The sequence below is a fragment of the Poeciliopsis prolifica genome, unplaced genomic scaffold (assembly GCF_027474105.1).
Source record: "Poeciliopsis prolifica strain line A6 unplaced genomic scaffold, Auburn_PproV2 SCAFFOLD078, whole genome shotgun sequence".
Taxonomy (NCBI): domain Eukaryota; kingdom Metazoa; phylum Chordata; class Actinopteri; order Cyprinodontiformes; family Poeciliidae; genus Poeciliopsis; species Poeciliopsis prolifica.
This window is the reverse complement of record NW_026562453.1, coordinates 235,884-256,581: the sequence shown is the minus strand read 5'-3', so window position 1 is coordinate 256,581 and position 20,698 is coordinate 235,884. Positions and strand designations below refer to the sequence as shown.

At 39.3% G+C, this 20,698-nt stretch overlaps 1 protein-coding gene across 1 annotated transcript in view; it reads right to left on the bottom strand.

Annotated features, from left to right (window-relative positions):
- LOC129352604 (cadherin-23-like) overlaps positions 1–20,698 on the bottom strand; it is a 125,542-nt gene that overhangs the window by 44,759 nt on the left and 60,085 nt on the right. The window contains exons 7-10 of the mRNA XM_055021671.1: positions 19,271–19,465; positions 19,061–19,189; positions 14,366–14,444; positions 943–1,055 (exon numbers count right to left, since the gene is read on the bottom strand). Coding sequence (XP_054877646.1) covers positions 943–1,055; positions 14,366–14,444; positions 19,061–19,189; positions 19,271–19,465 — 516 coding nt within the window. The remainder of the gene's footprint in view (positions 1–942; positions 1,056–14,365; positions 14,445–19,060; positions 19,190–19,270; positions 19,466–20,698) is intronic.

Genomic DNA, 20,698 nt, shown 5'->3' with positions numbered 1-20,698 from the left:
AGCTAGTATGTATCAGCCCAGCCTTCTTTGTATTAAACCTTAGAGCAAACTATCTAAATCATCTTTTTATAAACTCTAAAGTATATAACAGTGAAGCTGTATGATGCTCTTATTTTCTTGGGTTGTACTTAATAAATAGGGATGAATTAATGCCATAAATAGAAACAAATCAATCAGCCAGAGATTAGGACCTTCCAATTTCCCCTTGATCAGCTCTGATCTATAACTGACAAATAAAATGTTTACAAAATATTCACCAAATTCATTAAATGCATCAAACTAGGAGCTTTTACTAAATCTGACTTTGAATGGCCATGTTAGTGATTGGTTTGAACGTTAAAGGGCCAGCATTATGTTAAATCAGCATTTTTGAGCTCAATAGGAGTTAATATAGGAACCATGTTGTGATGACTTCCTGAAGGCGGAGATTCAGAAAAAGCAGAAGTTTCTATAGAGACAGAAGCTCAACTCCAAGGCTTTAATTCAAAGTTTCTTTAAGTTATAGTTTATATATATGATGAGGTAACATAGTTACTTGGTTGTGACATAAAATGGCTCCATGTGTCGAGACAATACCTAACACTTCCCCTTTAACGTGTCTGGATGAATAGAGGTATTGTGTAGCTGCCATGCAGATGTTCAGTTTGCATAAACAAAGTTGCCAGAGAGTCTATAGAACCACCTGTTAGAGTGATTATCTGCAGGCACATTGATTGTGATGGTATTGTAAATCCAGGCCAGGCTGTTGGATCACAAAGCCCACAGTGATCCAGGGTGGGGCGCCAGCTGGTGAGTCCTCTGAGACTCTATCATGTCCAGGTGCTGCATTGATTTATTACACTAACATATCAAAAGCTCTTGATCCTCTTGTGAAGGAGTTTCGATCTGCTCTCCAGGCTCTGCCCCCCTCCCTCCTCAGCTGCCTCTCGTTCGGCGGCTCACCTTGACAGTGAGAGTGAATCCTGCTGAGTAGAGCGGGTTTTCTCTGTCCAGCTGGCCGTTCACCTTCAGGGAGCCGCTGATGTAGTCCAGAGCAAAAACACTGTTGGTGTTTCCTAGAAAGAAGATAACAGAGAGACACACAGCAGAGTCAGGGAGACAGACAACACCGGCGTTGTGGAGAAATCAATACAAGTCCTGAGCTGTAACAGGAGCTATGCAGGAAGGAAGGTGATGCATGTAATATGGATATGATCTTTTATCTGTCTACCTGCCTTGGGCTGGTCAAACACCTCCAACCTGCCAACATGCTTTGTATTCTGGGTCCGTCTTTTGTTCTGCTGCTGTTCTGCTTTCACTTCACCATCCATATATTTGTCACTTTACACTTTTTAAAACTTTACAGTTAAAAATCAATTAAAAATCATTCATCACAATTATGACAGCCTGGATATTGCTAAGAACATTACAAGAGAACATTAATGGAATATACTACAATTAGTAACTCCCTATCTTAAACAACCACGTGAAATGATCCTGTGGTCACAGAAAAGATGTTAGTCTATTCAAGAATGGTCGGTTCGTTGGCTTAAAGCAGAGAAAATATCTAAGCTGACATGTAAACTCATAAAACCAGATGAAAAACTGTTCAACTTATTATTAAAATCTGGATGGAAAGTGTGAACTGTTGTCTTCAAGGAAGAAATGTGGTAAGAAAAACAAATCTTCATATTTAGTGAAATAAAATTAAATAAAAAACAATTGTAAAGCCCAAAGCTATAGTTAACAGTGAAGTAAGAGGATTTCCATTCACACAATGTGAACCCAAAGGATTGGGACTGAATATCTGTGTAGCCATTAGAAAACCACTAATCAGTGAGACAAAGAGGAGAAAAAGGCTTCAACTTGCAAGGCAGCATGAAGATTGGACTTTGGAGCGAGAGAAGAAAGTCATGTAATCGAATGAGTCCAGATTTACCCTCTTCCAGAGAGAGGAGCGCATCAGGGTAAGAAGAGAGGCAGATGGAGAGATTCACCTGCATTGTCTACTCTACAACCCTCTGGGTTGCTGCAGTTGGTCAGGTCAAAGTTCAGCAACATTATGAGGTCAGCAAACAACCTGCATATCCTGAAGAGTGAGTTTGTTTTCTAATGACGGGGATTTTCCACGAAAGCAATGCCAGGATTCGTCGGACTCGACCTGCGTTTCAGGAAGCATGAGGCGACAGTGGGGTAAAACCCGACCCAGACCTGAACCTCTCCTGGAGGAGGAGGTCATCATCGATGACGACTCCGTCATCATCAATACGAGGTGAAAATAAATGTAACACTGGATGGAAATAAATTGCACTCCGCAAACTACAGATAGATCTGACCTTCAAATTAATTATATTCATTCATCAAGGAAAAAAAACACATTCGACATTAAAAATCTTTTGAATTATTGGTTTGACTCTGGATATAACCGTGTTCGGAGTTCTTACTTCAGTTCAACTTTTCTAAACTCTTTGTGTTTTTAACGATTGGCTAAAATAAATGCTCTTTTGTGTTCGGTTATATTTGTGCCCCTGGGAAACAGAAAGGAATGAATTAATAATTTAAAATTTATAGTTAAAATTGTTCAATCCATAAAAGTAAAGCATAAATTAAAAATGCTCCAGTTATGTTTATTTTAAGTGATTGCTGGGAGTAGCAATCATTGTGCCGTTGGTTATTTTGTTAAAAACAATTATTTTCTAAAATGGATGTTTTGAAAATATACCCACCTTTTTATATATTTTCCTTTAATATTTATAACTTAAATATTAAAGTAATAATAATTATCAAATGCAGGAAACCTTGCATTTGATATTTTGCAAGGGTTCCTGCAAGGGTGACTACATTTTCATGTATGAGTTGATTGTATTAAGAAGCCCATGCACTGCTTCAGATAGGAGCTTTTCAAATGATCAACGCTGCACTGTCCTCATTAACAAGTCCGAGTGCCTCTGGTGCTCTCTTCAATTAAACTGGTTAAAATATTAGAATAAGGCCCACTTGAGCCCTCTTCTCATATTTTCTTATTCCCTGGCCTCCTCTACAAATTACCATCTTGTTAACTTTCACAGTCCTCTTTGACAAGTTCTCTAAGGTGTCACGAGGCCAATGGCTGCTTAATTACACCCAGCAGACAGAGGTACTAAATGAAAATACAATAAATAGCTTGCACCTCTTCACCTTTACATGAGCTTTTCTCTCACTGGCGCTGTTGTGGCGTCTCCCATGTTCCTGTCAAGTCAGTTGAATCATTTGGCCTCATTGCTTTTAGGACCTTATCATCTGATATAACAACACAAACATGATATGATAGAAAAAGATTGTTCTGACTGCATGGAAAACCGAGAACTAATTTACTTTTGCAGATTTTTACCAGTAGCTTAACAAACAAGTGAAAGATGCATTTAGCCATGCAAAGCAACCAGGCCGTATATGAAAACAAAACTTACATTTTTGTTGTTTATTCTGTGAATATCATCTTTGGTTCTAATTCTGAAATAATTCATGGCTGACCTGTAGAACCAATATAATTCTTAGATGCACATGCAGGTCCAACATTTACACAAAAAATAATAATTCAAATATCAATAAATGTCTCACACATAATTTACACCACCTCATATAATGTAGCCTTTAATATAAGATTTAAATGAATTTCACTTTTATTCCCTTATTGTATTCAAAGGTTATAAAATTGATCCAGATTTGAGAAAAACACCATTTAAGAAAAATTGTGCATTTTCACATGATGTCTTCCTAAATTGTCCAAACACTGACCCCTGCATGGTGCTGTAACAGAAAAGAGCTTATTGTAAACGCTGAGACTGAAGAGGGACAGATTTACAATGAACGGCTGGGGGTCAGCATATTAACCCACACCTGCTCCTGCACTTCCCACTCTCTGCTCCATTACTGTCCTGTTCCTGTTTCAGAATGAGAAGAAGGAAATGACAGCAGATGCAGAGCAGAGGAGCGGTGACTGGCCAGCAGAGAGCAGAGTCTGTGGATGATTAATATGGACAGAGGCTGGAAGCCACAGAAAAGCAGCACAGCTGCAAAAAAGTACAGCTGAGTTTATTCTGGTAAACTATCAATTTAAATAAAATAATCCACAGCTGAATTACAATTTCTGCATTACTCAGGGGTTTAAGATGAGAATTGTAATTTAGTGACTTACAAAATAATTCACGCTCCTAAAATTTCACATAATGTGACATAAACAAACTTTAAAGTGTTCTGAAAAGTGTGGCGTGCATTTGTATTGGACCTCAACACTGCTTTACAGATACAGCAGAGTTTCTGCAATGTTACTTTTAATACTTTAGTATTTTCAAAAAGCAGTACTTTTTTACTTTTACTTACGTACATTGTTTGAGTACTTTCTCCACCACTCTTTAAAATACCGAACAAAGCAATGTCACAGCAGCAGACTCAATCTTTAAAAGTGAACAAAACCCTCTGATTTATCAACTTCAGTACATAAACAGCTACTTCCTCAGAGAAACCTTCAGTTTTCTCACTCATTTCTCATCGCTTGCCAGAGTTTAAAACTCTTCTCCACCCTTCAGTTTCTAAGACAGGCCGCTATTTGGGAAATGATACCTGTGAATATAACTGAGCCTGATCTCTAAACTCCCTCTGAGATTCACTGCAGACTCTCCTGGTGATTTTAGGAGGTTATTTCCAAAGCTTACAGACTAATGGTGGCTTCAGGATCATAGACTCTACCGTCACATTTGCACATGCCATGCAAGTCCCAGCTGCAGGAACCACAGTAGAAAAAGCAAAAACTCAAAGGTGGCTGGAAATTAGTCTATAGAGGGAGAATATGATTATTTTGTACGTCTTGAATCATATTCTCGAGGATGGTCTGAAAATATCCAGTGAGAAGAGTATTAGACAAAATGTCTTTGTTGATATGAAAATGGGTCAAACGCGGTCGACTCACCTGTCTCCTCCCAGGTGAGGGGTGAGCGTCTACCTCCGACGTCATCAACAACCAGAATCAGCATTTACAGCATTCTATTTATGACTCTCACAAAGGTTGGTGCTGCAGAAAACGGTGCCACAGACGACACAGAGGTGACTCCAAATCCAAACCCTCTGATTGCTAACAATGCATTCACTGAATGTTAATGTAATAGTTTGTATTTCTGTAAAAAATAAAATACACTTTAAAGCGCAAAAAGCAGCTTAAAAATGGCTGAAGTAGCACCACAATGATTTTGCTATTTGTCACCATAATGAAGACTCCACAAAGCAAACCATAGCTATGCTCAACGAGGCATATTTTGTGTAATTTCAATTTTCAGCTTTCAACCATTTTCAGCTATTTCATCTTGTGAAATGGCATAAAAAGCTTCTGTTTTTAGAGTGAAATTTCAGAGCTGGTCGTTGTTTTTGAGAATACATCATGTGAAGTAAACAAAACAAATTCCTCAATATTCCATTATAACACTGACAGATTTTTTTGAGATGAAACTGGTGTGGAATAAAAACTAAAGCATGTTCAGAGAATGAATGTTGACAGTCACAGGAGAAGGAGTGATCTCACTTTAAGTCTGATTTAATGGAAATGCTGCTTTTTCTGCTCCTTTGCTTGCTTCAAATAGCAAGGCATCATTTCCACAGGTTGGTTATAAATAAAATATCTTCTACTTGATCATCAATGAACCTTTTTCTTCCCTGGTCTCAAACATACATAATGAACTCTCCAGGAAGAAGGAAGACAATAAAGCACAGGATCAATAACGAGTGCTCTCCTCTTTGTAATACACTCAATGTGATAATCTTTTAGTGTGTCTGAGTCAAGTTGCCTATTAGCACTACAAGCGCGTCATCACAAGACAAACATGGCCAACATGATAAAAGCCTGTCACTCTGTGTTTTCCACCACTGGGAACAGGGTGACACCATGTTTCTAACTGGATTGCAGAGGCTGGCATGAAGTCGATGCTAAATATTTGTTGGCGGCGGAGGTAACATACATCATGGATCAGACCCACGCAGCGAGGGCAGCGTGCCTCTAAATTGCTTTGTCAGCTTCAGTGGCCTGACTAGAATGCCAATCTTCACAAGCAGACGCTCCTGAGCTGCACCACCAGGCAGCGGCAAACAGTGACCAGCGTGTAAATACACACATGTAAGGTCGATTAGCGCCGGAGCAGTTTGTCAATGCTGATCTCTGCACGCATAGTGAAGTTCCCTCGATTCATCGCTTTAAGTTCACAGGCTTGACCTTTCACCTTAACTCTGCAGTGTGGAGCGTGACTTAAAGGGCAGCCATTATCATCTTTCATGTACAAAAATACTTTAAACTATGAAAAGAACTCATAATTGGCCTTTCCATTGATTGTTTTAAAGAGGGAAAGTAATTTACAAATAGAGTTTTATTCCTTCTAAAACAGGAAGGGACAAACAAAAGACGACGTGTTCATAACAGAAGAGCATCATTGACAATAGCTGTATACAAACAACAAAACGTCTTATTGTCTAAAATGGACTGGAACAATGTGAACATGTCTGACAACAAAAAAACAATGAGGCACATTTGGCAAGAAACATGGCTGAGCTTCACTGAACAGAGGAAGAGAGAACGGACATATGATACATCTTTTTGAAAACTGGTTAGATATTCTTAGGAGACAGAACAACGACAACCTAAGGGGTGTGAACCAATAGTGGACAGTTAGACCAAGAAGAGACTGTGGTATATAGTTTGTAAGCATAAAGTTAATAGAGAATCATTTTAAATTCTCCATATGGTGCCAGTTTGCAGAGTCTCTAATCTAACAAATATTCTCTTGACTATCCTTTTAATTAAAAAAAGTAAAACATAAATCTTCACTTCATGAACTTAAATTTGATATGCAAGCTTCGCGAACGCTACTTCTGTGTTCGGCTCACTTCTTGTCTTTCAAACATTTTTTGACATATTTCCTGATTTTGGACATAAAGTTGAATGCAACTGTCAAAAGCTACACGCCTGAATCTGACTGAATAAGAAAAGTTGTAAAAAATAATGATATATTCGGCCTTTTAGAGATGCGGTGAACTTCCACAGAGGTCTCAGTGGGAGAGGAATTATAACCCAGTGCTAATTGCTGATAGAAAGTGTTCTCCAGTGATCTGCCGGGACAGTGTGATTAGACCCCCAGGGGCAGGAAATTGCTGCACATACACACATTCAAGAAAACTGTCATTTGATATTCAAAGTTAGTTTCTGTTAGTTTTGTTTTCTCATGCATGTGTTAATGTGTCGGTATTTCAGGCTTGAATTTCGAGACTCTGTGTGCGTACAGATGCGTGTGTGTGTGTGTGTGTGTGTGTGTGTGTGCGTGTGTGTGTGTTGTGCTAACTGTCTGAGTTTGAATCTGTGATACGGGACTCCAGAGGCTTAGCCATGCTCTCACATTACCAACAGTACTGGACTGGAAAATGAGAAAACATGCCATGATTTTGTCTAAAGCAGGCTGCACACTTGAATGCACACGCACACAGACACACACACACACACACACACACACACACACACACACACACACACACCCCCCCCCCCCACACACACACACACACACACACACACACACACACACAGCCTAAACATCTATTAGTTCCCCAAAATATTATGAATCAAAATAGCTTCAATATCCAGTTTTTCATAAACACACAAGTAATTCCAATAATTTCTTCCTATTAAAGAAATCATCTCCAAAACAGCAGTGATTGTAGAAAACTGACACAAACATTGAGATTCTCATGACACATCCAGTGAATGACAATCCATTTCATTATTAAAATAATCTCCCTGACTTGAACAGAACAGGATGGAGTGTGATGACAGTGAAGAAAAAAATCAAGAGGTTAAGATGGGAATAGAAAAGCAGAAATTGCCTTTTTGAATCGGCCAACAGAACAGAGGAAATTAAAATCTGATCAACGGAGTTCAATGACAAGTTGGTGAAAATGATTTTCTTCAAGTACTGATCATCTGAGGACAGCACTGAGTGTCATAGCGATGCCTAAGCTGGTGACAACTGTTTTCTCCAGTTTGTGACAACACTTCGGGGGCGCTGGAACATTCGGGTAATGTGACATGGCAAGCAGCCACTGCTCACAGTCTCGGGGCTAAGATTTAGCATTTTCTGATAAATGTACAAAAATTAGTGTCACTTTTGAGGATGACGCCTCCAGGCAAATCATGTTAATGATGAGATTTATTATTGTCTTAAAACTACATTATTGGAGTTGTAAGTTTGCTGCACTGTGTCTGAAACATCCCTCAGCGTGTGACAGCTATCGGTGCAGATGTATGTTTTTCTTTACGTTATGTGCAGCGATGATCGCCGTGGGGCGGCTTCTGCGCTGCCAACAAGCAGCACTTGATGAAAACTCAAACTAAAACTCAAACCGCTCCATCAAAAGTTTCTCTTCAGAGATGAAGTCAAAGCTAAACAATGGCAGATTTAGAACGAGTCAGTCTGTACCTATGGATCACACTAGTTGACTTATTGCTCTGTTTGCTATGAGTCTGTTATCCCTTAATATTAGCAACGTAATGCTAACTGTCTGCAAAAAAGTTACGATGTTTTTATTCTGGAGGAGAAGCAGCTGCTGCGTGGAAACCGCGGTGACAGAAACAGGACTGATTGGATGGCCTCAAACTCTACAACAGAGAGATGAACAGCTTTGATTTGGACTTGTTGAAGTTGCAAAGAAATATATATATATATATATATGTATATATTAAACGTAGTCTGGCACATATTGGTTCTTTTTAATATCAGAAGAGATGCAATCTGAACAATTTTCAGGTTAGGCAGAGTGTGCAGCTTCATTATCTACTTAGAGACTTCTGAGTGCTTTCTGCATCACTCCACAATCTTTAAGTCACTTCTTACAAAACAATTACAGCAACTGATTCCTGACCATTCAGCTGGAAGTCTCGATTTATCTGAAATGTCTGAAAATCTATTTTGTTCGAGAGCATGAGTGAAACATTTTGTCTCCAACCATAAACAGAGTTGGTCTTTTAAGTTTTCTGCAGTTTGAAGAACAAAATTACAGAATTATGGAAAAAGTTTGTAGAAGAAAACCTTTTCTCTGTGAACAACTAAAGTTTGCAAAGTTTTATCTGAATTATCCACAATATTTCTGGGATAAAGTTCTCTGGAAAGATGAGCCACAGTGTAGATGTTTCTTCACATTACTCAGCGTGAAGCTGGGAGATCGGCACATGAGAAGCTGGATACCCGAAACTGTCCTTCATTCGATCAAGATGAATATTTTAACAGGTGAGCAAAACCACCAGATACATAAAATGAAGGTGAATCACAATGAATTAGAAAATCATTGAAAAATGCATTGATTTCACTATTTCATTTGAAAATGTACAACTCATGGAGACTCATCTCAGTCATTAAAATGTCTGTAAGCTGTAAGCTGTTTCAAACAGGTTACATCTGTTTGAAACAGCTTCTTCAGGAATCACCTTTTGTGCAAAGGCATCTGTCTTCTTATGATTATATAATACATAAAATGAATATGAAGCCATATTTGTGCTTAAAAATTATACTTGTTTTTGTAATATTTAATTTTTGCAAGAAACTGAATTTGAGGCTTTTATTACCTTTCAAGTCATTGAAAATGAACAGACATCACTGAATGAAGTTTGGGCTTTACTTTGTAAATGTAATTAATGAAATAAATGATCAGATTTTCTGTTGTTACGGTTCATCTGGGTGGAACAACGTTTTGCAGAACTCATTTCAGAGTGGAACTAAAATATTCAAAATGACTTAATGCTGCCTTTTGTCTCTGATTTGAAAATGGGTCAAGTTCAAACAACTCTTGCATCAGTCAATGAAACCTGAGCTCTGAACTTGTTATTGTTCTGCATTGTTACTCTGCAAACATAAAGAAACTTTGGGACACGCTGCGATCAGTGTTCCTGAGACTAATCTCTCTTCTTTCAGAGATTACACTGCAGCACAGTGCAGAGAGCCTCAGAGCATCTAATTGAAAAAGCAGAGGAAATCCCACTGACACCACAGTAACAACAAGGGCTCCCAATAGAATTACAGGTATTAGAGCTGGCCACATTACAGCACGGCTGCCGATACGAGTTTGGAAAGAAGAGCGTGGAATCGGAGCATCAGGGTGTAGCAGTGCTGAAGGATAAAGATACATGTGGAAAGGCAGACAAGAGAAATAATCGCCTTTGCTACTTATCAGTGTGTCCAGGCGGGAAATGGCGTCTGACCTCTTTGCAGTTTGACGCTTAAAGACAGAGTGCATGGTCCCCTGTGGAACCGAACACAGCTGGCCTGTATCACACCTGTGGCATCAGGGGACCAAACATCCACATCACGCAAGCATGAGCTTCTGGTGTGTGGCCTCTATAAAACCTTAACCCAGTGCAGAAGAATTTTTTCATCGAGTCAAATTGTTTACAGTTTGCATTAAAAATCAGATTTTTTTTTACTTTTACAACATGAAGACAGTGAAAGAGAAATGAAGAGAGAAAAAATAGATGCCTAGATCCTGAGACAGAGAGGATTAGTCATGGCTGCATGTTGAAAAGAAGAGCAGCCTCCTGCACAGACAGGCGATCGGCTAAGAGACGAACTTTCACTCCACGAGATGCAAGGCTGACTTGTGTTCTGCCTATTCTTACACTATTATTACAGCAAAGCAGACAGGCGACACTTTCCACGAGGTTAACTTCGATCCCAGTGGACAGCTTTTCTTTGGACACGATTTGTTGGTCTATAACTTCTGACATAAAAAATCACAAACTGTGAGATGGAAAGTAGTTTTTAGTGAGCTGACGTTTCTATCCAGCCTTAGACGCATTTTAAGTTCCAAAAGAATCATATTTGTCCTCTTCCTCAGTCTCTTCTGAGTTTTCTTACATCAGTTTTCAACATTTTTTACAAACGAAAATCTAAAAAATGTCCTTCACTTGTCCTCTGTTCCCTTTGACTCTGTTACAACTAAACAAAGTTCAGTGAAATCAACGTTCTTTGGAAAGCTGTAACTAGTCTAATTTATTCTCATTATAAATCCAACAGTTTCTTAAAAGTCTCTGATGTTTGTGAGAGAACATTAGCATTAGCATCGTTCTCCGTGTGGTTCAGTCAAAGTCCGCAGCTGAACCCAATCAGAATGAAGCTTTTTCATTCCTTTTAACACACAACTTTCTGTTAGTATTCCATGTAAAATGCAAACGCAGAGGTTTGTGGTTATAGGAAGGTTTGGTGAAGATGTCCAGGCTTGTGCAGGTGTTATGAGGACGGATCGGTGAGCGAAGCCATTTGGACTCAGGACAGTCTGTCCCACTTCCTGCTGTTAGTGGAGTTGAGTAGTTCCCTCTGTGCTGCTGGTGTGTTTATCCTCTGGGTGGGTGTGAGTGGATGATGGCGTCGCTTCAAGCCAAAACCCATCATTGGTATGTTGGGAATGTTCATCATTACTTTTAGCTATTTAGCTCATCGGTTTATTAGGAACAAAAATGACGTTTGTTGCTTTTCTGTCAACGTTTTCTGTCAGATTTACATTTTTTCCTGATTTTTCTTTCAGCCTTCCCAATTTATTCAGTAACAATATATAATAAGTTTATGCTTTAGTATTTAGTCAACATTAAACAATTTGAGTTACGTAAATGTAAAGTTAGAAGTTCTACTTTAATGAGTCAAGGTATCCCCAGCGGTAGATGTCGTCGCAGTCGGGAATAAAAGACAAAGTGAGCAGATATCTGGTTCCCAGGAGCATTAGTTACTTCTCAGAACAGAGACCTGAACACCTGGTGAATCATTCATCTGTCCTCCATCTTGTCCTTAATGTGCCAATTATGAGCCAGAGCCTTAAACAGATGATCTGTTTCATTTCTACTAACAGACTGCTGATTACTAAACTGACACAAAGTAAAACATTTAAAATGCTGAACATTTTTGAACACAGTTACATTTTTATAGCAGAAGAAGAGATGTATCCTCTTCCCAGTAAATAATAAAGAGCATTTTTTATTTGGTAAACATTTTTGTGCACATTTTGTCTTTTTTCAGAGGTTGTGCAAGTAATGAACCACTTTGAAAGGTCAACATCATAACCATGAGTACGATGGTTTGATGTAATATGAGAGCACTGGGTCAGAAGTCTAAAACAGGTCTAATGAAACCCGGAGGACTGGGTTCACTCGTCCACATCACAGCAACAATAATGACTGCAACGCTGCCGGCTGAGCGCCACTGTGATTCTATCGCCTGTGCACATCGAGTCCCTGATCCTCCCTCTGATTAGAGCAGGGAGAGGAAATCCTCATCTTGAGTCCCACAATCATTAGTGTTGATCACAGCTGCAATTAAACTCTCGTTTATCTTAATTACTGAGCTAATGAGACGAGTCCCGCAGGAGCACGCCGCGCTCTCCGAGGACACTCAGGGCGAGGAGCAGGAATGCTGGAGAGGCGTCATGCAGAGTCAAGTCTGCAAACAAGCAGAACTCAGGAGTCTGGGTCTGTTTTCCTGCAAAAGCAGGAAAACACCAGCACACCGCTGCTTCTGGAGACCTTCACTTCCTACCTTTAACTCTGGCGTCGCACAACCCTTCATCTTGCATTATCTATCGAACTTATAATGATTTTATCAAGCCTTCATTGCGGTGCTATAACTCTTGATTTTGCAACGACTGGGAATACATTGCGCCACCTAATTAATGTCTTTTTAATGCTCTTCTCCTCTAGAGCTTAACTCAGCTTTGCAACAAACACAACACACACAACAATGTAACATGTGGCAGCAGACGGTAAGTAAGACCGAGTGGCTGAGAGCAGCAAATGAGAGCAGAGGGTTTATGGTGGTGGACTCTGCTGCACAGCACTGAAGGACACCAGTGACCACAGTGCAAACACATAAACACATGTACAGTCATAATGTTTAGACTGAAAATTAATCTGACAAAAAGTTGGAGCAAAAGGTGCATCTCATGGAAGCAAAGTTAGAATAAAAATCTGAGGATGATGCATCTAAAAAGGTTTGCAGAAGAAAACATTTTCTCTGTAAACTATTATAGTTTGCAAAGTTTCATCCAAATGAACCACAAGATTTCTGGGATAAAGTTCTGTGGAAATATGAACCAAAGTATAGATGTTGCTTCAGCGTGAAGCTGGGAGAAAACCAAACCCAACACAAGAGCAGCAGCAACAGCAGTCAGGCATGGTCAGCCACAACTGACACATGAATATATTTCATTAATTTATTTATTTGTTAGATAGTGATCCTCCCCTTTCCAATGCCGCCCTGGGAAACCGCCCATATCTCCCACATCAAAAACCACCACTGCAGGCACAACAAAGTGTTTTGAACACATTCTGACAAATATATATATATATATAATTTTTCACTTCAATATAATTTTCCTAAACTATTTTATTATATTGTTGCCATTAGTAGTCATCACTTTTTGATGACAAGAAGTTATTTGTACACGATGATAAATAAACCATCATAAACTCTTTAAATCCATATGTTATCATTTGTTGGCTGTGATGCAGCTTTTAAATTTAGCTGCATAATAAAAATGTTAAAGGGATCCAATAGAATGATTCATTTAGGAGCCATGTTTATGTTATAGGCCTGATGCATAATGAGCCACACTCCCTGCAGAATGCAGCCGCTGCACAATAATCAGATTTCAGTTCATTTCATTGTAAAACGACAAACTTCACATAAACAACAGCAGCAGCAGCAGCAGCAGCAGCAGCAGCAGCAGCAGCAGCAGCAGCAGCAGCAGCAGCAGCAGCAGCAGCAGCAGCAGCAACAGCAGCACTTCACATCGTTTTACAGCAGTCGCAGCCCCGTCTTTCCAGAGGTGAAATCTGGATGAAAACCCAGTTTTAAAACTTTATCTCTCCACTAAAATGTAGTGGAAATCTTTTCTTTCCATGAATATTTGCGATATCGTCCTAACAAACAGGTAGACAGCATAACTTGAAGGCATAAACATCATTCTTGGCAGAGGAAGGAGAACCAAGCAGGATCACAGCTTCATCCTTATCATCACCATGCAAACTGTTTTTATCTTCTTTAGTAATACCCACACAGGGCAGGGATATTAAATACACACTTTATTTTTTTAGCTTAATTTGTCACTTTGACAAACTGTAATCCTATTTTGATAGAATAAGCCAAGTTTAGAAAGAAAACAAAAACTAAATGTGGGCTGATTTCTGCTCTGTTAAATCAGAAAACATACTTAGAAACTGTTGTGGTGAAGTTAAATCTCCCTACTGAGTTCTGATCACACCTGCTGCTGATCGCTGAGTTGATCAGACTGATGAAGAGGAAACTCCTCAGAGTTACTGACATCAGATCAGTTCTGTGGTTCTGACCTGAGACGATGGTGTAGCCGATTCCTCTCGGTTGGCCCCGATCCTGGTCAATGGCTGTTATCGTCCTCACTTCAGTCCCCTGCAGAGACAAAGGAAGCACAGAGTAAAGTTTGCAGTAGTTTCTAATTTATCCAAAATTTATTTGTAGGTTTGCTGCTAGAGGATAAGGCTGCTGTTTGTTTCTTTCCATTTATGCTCTATTTGCAATGACTGCTGCTGTTGGGTTTTGTTCTCTCTGTATGTTCTGATCCATAGAAAGTAGCAAATTTGATAATTATGAATTTAGCTTTGGAATTAACCAGCAGCTTTTGTTGGAGTTGTTTTTGCCATTGACTTTGATTTTATCTGGCTCAGCGCTTCAGTATTCAGATGGTGATGAAACTATTACTGCAGTTTTCTTTCCCGATTAAAAGTATTCCTGGTTCAGTGTTGCATGTTTAGCAATCTCTCTTTCTACTGCCGCAGTTCACTTTGTGTATTCTTGGTGTTTTTTTTGTCAGATATAAAGCACATCTGTCACTGCTTCCACATAGAGAACCTTTTCACAAAGATATGCAAGCTTGTTTTAAGTTGATAAATCCTTAATATTGATAAAATGTACAAGCTCCACTGGTAGATTATTTAATTTATGACATGGGAAATAGTCTAGTTACGATGGATAGTTGGTTTCACCTTTTTTAAAATTGTACTATTTGTACTGTAACTATTGTTATAATTTAAATAGTTAGATTTAGTGTTTTTGCAGTGAAGCATGACGTTCATTTTCCTTGGTAGACTGTGAATGTCAGCTTCTGCAGAAGTGCGAAGACTGTTTTCCACTCAGGGCATTTTTGCATATTAAGGTTTATGTTGAAAATACTAAAATAGACAGAAGTAAGCAATCTTCACTGCAGGTTGTGTTCCCTAAAACTCACAATTACTAGAGGTTCAGTTCGAAGTGACTTAAACACAAACATTTTCTTTTGCCTTTGTTGCGCTCTCGAGATGTTTTGGAAAAAAATAATTTGACAATAAAAGCTAAAAATATTTCAATGGATCTTACAAAAACAAAATATTGGAAATACTGGGAGCTCTTATACAGGTAGTCCAACATTGTTTTTTCCTTTCTTTATGTTTAAAATTATATTTATTTGGTGTTTATTTTTCTTGCATTTCTCTGAAGCTCTCCTGCTGTGAAGATGAGTCCGCTCCCTCAACAAATCACAGTATGACAGCTCAAAAAAAGAAGAAAAAAAAAACAGAATAAGGAAGAAAAAGAAAGCTGTTTGAAAAGCCTTTGATCTGCAACACTTTTTCAGCCTCCGTGCCTCAATCAGACACGGTGGTGATGCTTAAAAACCCCCGTGCTGCAGCGACACAGCCTTTCCTGCTTCCTTGCATCCTTCCTCCCTCCCAGCCTCCGTCATCGCCTCTCTCGCTCACACCTCAGGCCTGCCTCCCATTGATCCTGCAAATTGTGTCTTAGACATGTTTATGCTCCATTTCTGCCAAGGCATCTCCTGTCATTGACCAATTACACCAGAATCAATTACAAGCCTTTTAAAAAGGAGAACCATTCCCCAGCTGAGAGGGAAACACACACACACACACGCACACGCCCAGGCACACACACACACTTGCAAACATCGAGGAAAGATGTAGAGAAAAATAAGAGGAAGTGATGCTGAAGTAATGTGAGCAATATTCTTCAGCTGTCCACACAAGTGGAATCTGTTCAATCAGCCATCACAGATACAATCCCTCCCCCCTTGGGGTGCACACTCTCTCACACACACACACACACACATTGTGAGAAATGCCAAAACACACACACACAAACACACCACCGCCAACCATCCTTCCATTTCTTGCTATACAGTGCGTTTCTCCCCCACCTCCTTTTCTCCTTCTCATAGGTTTGACAGCCAAATTGTGTGTTTGTCCTAGAAGGAGCTTAATGTCAGTTAGAGCATAGATTCACAGCCATAACTGTTAAAAACACAGACCTGTGATTTCATCTAAAAACAACAAAAAATAAATAAATAACATTTTTCAGCGCTTTGTCAAACGTTTTTCCCTGGATGACAGGTTGATTGGCCTTCGGAGAAAAGAAAAGAAAGAATCTTGGAAAAAAAGGTTTTTTTCTGAATTCAAACTTTGTGAGAAGACCTGTAACAGGTCTGTGTTTGACGGACTCATGTGTAAATGTCATGAGCTTTTACAGCAGCTGACACGGCTTCTGTCAGCATACAACATCAGCAGCTTATCAATGGCAAACAGTGCAGAGTGGAAACGACACGTGTCTGTTAGATTACATGAGGTCACCGGAGGTGCGCACTGCTGGCCCGCATCACCACGTCCTAACGAAAGTACAGAGTCAGCCATATGTCAGACCGCCAGGAGAGGAAGTGTAAAAATAAAGAAAATCTGGAAATGAATGAATGTACTGGAGAAGTAACGTTTAACAGAGAAAAAAAAAACAACTTTTAATATAAATAGGGTGGAAAAATCCAAAACAAATGCAACCAAGAATTTCTTAATCATTTCTTAAAATTTTATGCTGATCAAAGGAACTGTGTGGTTCCAGATTGTTTCACTTTAAAAGTTTATGACTTTGTGATAGGATTTTTCAAAATCTAAAGTGTAAAAATGATGTTTTTGTAACTGATCGTTGTCATCCCAACAATAGATGTTTCAGTCTCTCTAATCCTCCAGTAGGTTCACTTCCCTTCGTCAGTCTAACGTTTTGTTTCTGTATCATCCCGCCCAGTTCTGCCTGTTTGACCTTCCTGCTGACAGTTGATGAATCAGGGAGTCAGGGAGACACGGGGCGTCGGCGCCGTCACGCCCTCTTAATATGCATGCAAATGTAGCACTTGACATTTCTGCTAGGTTGCGGAGAGGCTGCGGACCGGGATAAGCCAGTGGCCGTGTGAGCCTCGCTGGCCTGGGTGATGAACTGAGTTTGGGCAGGAAGGAAATGGAGTGATAGAGGGGGAGAAACAGAAAGAGGGACAGAGAGCATCATCCTCATGAGGATAATTCCCTCCAAGCAAGTGGAAACATCAACAGCTCGACTTTCAACCACCTGGTGCGAAGTCAAGGAGCTAAGAACAGAGTCTGAGTGTAACGGTGCTCAGGGAAACAGACAGTATATTAGATGGCCATTACAAACCCAATTGCAATTATGACTAAGGTAAGGTCACAGGGAGACCCCACTGCTTAGCAATTCATGCAATTCACAGACTTCTGACCTTTGCTGGAGGCCTAACATCCCAGAGGCACAACAGTAAATTTTCTGCAGTAATTACGACCTGACACACCTGCAGTGCTGCATGCAGACCTCCTGCTGAGGGGGTTCTACAGGAAACTCAGAAAGGTGGAGAATCCTGCTGTAATTATAATTTAGGCCTTCTCCTCACCTACATATTTTAAGCTAAATGAACTTCTGTGATATTAAAGAGCAGGAGTGAGAAACGTAGTTCCTAGAGAAGGTTGATAACCATGACCCTCAGAGGAGTTGCTGCAGCATTACTTAGTAACACCGCTACTTTTCAAAGTGTGAATTCTGATGTCAAAGTGAAACTTGAAGCTGAATTTGTTCTGGTTCAGATTTGGCCTTTGCCAAGGCATCAACAATAGGACAAGATGGATCCTGGTCTGGTTTGTGAATCCAAGCAGCTCATCTTTGCCTGTTGCAGGTGCTGCTGCGGTTCTGATCCGAGCCACGATTCTCTACCTGCTGCTGAACCGTCTGTAGTTGAGTTCGAACCGCTGAGGATGAGAGCCAGTTCTTCTAAATGCAAGGCCACAGTTACTGACTGAAAGACAATAAACTGCTCGACTCGAGGCAGGTGAAGTAATGGCAGGATGGAAAATAGATGAATTGATGGTTTGGGGCCTAAGTTAAAGGAATGCAGACGCCTCTCCTGTCTGCTGGGATAAATAGAGAGAAAAGGCAGAAAAGGTTTACCTTCAACCCTCTCCCTCAGTATCTTCTCCTTTTAGAGTTTTGATCACAACCAAAAGAAGAAGATCCTGTATTCAAGCAGCTGAAGTAACCTTTCTGTTTTAGCCTGGAGTAAACCCTGAACTCTGGAAGTGCTTCAGTTATTTGTTGTCAGGATACCTGAAAATGAGCTGGAGAGAATGACGATCAGAGGAAAGACTAAAGGTCCTTAAAGGGACGTCAGGAGGCTTCGGTGTGATAAATCAAATGACAGATGTCAAGCACATATTAGTCAAAGCCATTCTGAAGCTGAAACAGATCTGATGACTTGATCATCATGCTGAACAGGTTTGAAAGGGAAGCATTAAGAGTTGGACCATTATTTGAAATTTCTGACACAAAGTTTGTGATATAAATGATGTAGAAGCAGTTTAAACAAATGAGAAAATACACAGAATAAAATATGATTTTAACACAAAAGGTTTCTAAAACTGTTTTATCAATGATGTCTGAGAGTGAAGTGATTTGGTCCATGTTTGATTTATATATATATATATTTTTTTTTTTAACCAAATCTATTCTTTCCACACACATAGAAAAGGTTTCACTGATCAGCAGCAGCTCTAATGGCTCCCTGTTCAGTATTGTGTTCATGTGAAATTTCATGATGTTTTGTTACAAAAAAGATTTACTTATATTTTAACTGATTCCTCCACAAAGTTGCTTAAAGTCCTTAAAAACGTGAATATTTGGATTGAAGGACTGACCAGAGGAATGTCCTCTTCTACGTTGGTACTGTAGGGCAGGTTGGTGAAAATAGGGTCCATATCTTGGATATCAGTGATGGTGACGGCTAAGTTTGCAAGTCTGGACAGAGGTCTCACTTTGTCTTGATCCTAGTAAAACCAAAAGACACAATCAGATTGTTTCCAGGAGCATTAATCCATGGAGATGTGTGGCGTTGTGAGCTAGCTGACCGTGGCGTTTACGGTGAGCTGGTAGGCAGTTGTTGTCTCATAGTCCAGCGTTCTGGTGACAGTCACGGTGCCTCGGGCTCCGTCGATGGCAAAGAAAGGAGAAGGAGGCTGGAAAGAGAAGAGAACGCTGCCCCCGGTGCCTTGGTCCGGATCTGTGGCGTTCACCATGAATATCGATTGGCCCACCGGCGTGTTCTGAACGACACAAGCAACAGAAAACAGGAAGCAGTGAGAATAAATCCACAGAGTCAAACATACATATTTACTGGGAACAACACAGTGAATAAAATCAACTTCTGTCCTGAATGTGTTATTGGAAATCCTTAAATATCTGCAAACAATTTCATCCATCAAAATTTCAGTTGAAGGAGTTTTAACTTAAAAAAATTAAGTTTGCACATTGTTTTTAAATATTTTCACAAACATTTTTTAACCAATTCTTCTTCAAGTTCATAATTATACATCAGAATGCAACCCTCCAAGGATGAGCAGGTTAGACGGTTGAATATTCATTCATTCTGTTTCATAAAGCTCATGGTTTTTTAAAATGTGGGGATAAAAATGCTGCAACTCAACGACTCTTATTGTATTCAGGAAAACAAAGAAATATGATTCATTTATAGCAGCTGCAATGTGGTTCATCTGAACTGTTTTAAAAACCAGAGCAGGATGAGATTGTATGCAATGCAAACAATGAGGATTCCCATGTTTCTCATATTTTATTTTATTGCAGTGTTCATCCTCACTTAAAACCCTATTTAATTAAGAACTGGAATGAGATTGCAGCCTGTTGCACACTGAACAGACAAAATCAACTTCCTGCTCTTAGAGTAGAAATACTCATTACTTACTTTACTCAAGTAAAATAGTATTTGATTAAAGTAAAATAAAAAAAACTACTGAACTATTGACTAACTCATAATGACATACATAAAAAATATGTACTCAGACAAAACCATAAAATATGTGCAAGTTTCATTTTCAGGACTAAAACACTAAATAAAAAATCCAGGCAGAGGAAAAGACTTTTCCATGTCCAATTATTAACACATAAAACGTATGAAACTAATTTCTGCAGCAGGTGTAGTTCACCATGGAATATGTGAAACAACTTCTGGATATTTTTTACTAAAGTAAATGTAAAACTACAGCACAGTAAAAGTATTTCTTTTTTCAAAAAGTTACTGAAGCAAATGTAAGTACATCCTGCCCACTTCTTCTGCCTTATAGCTACAGTAGAATTTCGTTTTTGTAGTTTTAAATTTTCCTCAACACTAATTCTTCTCTTGAGTCGGTTACTTCAGTTCACTCTGAAAACTTCACAAACTTCCTCTCAGCTCTGATTTGGTGAAACTTTGAGCGTAGCTAAAGCAAATATAATTTTACAGGAAATAAGGAGTAGAATAAATAACACGATAAACATAAACA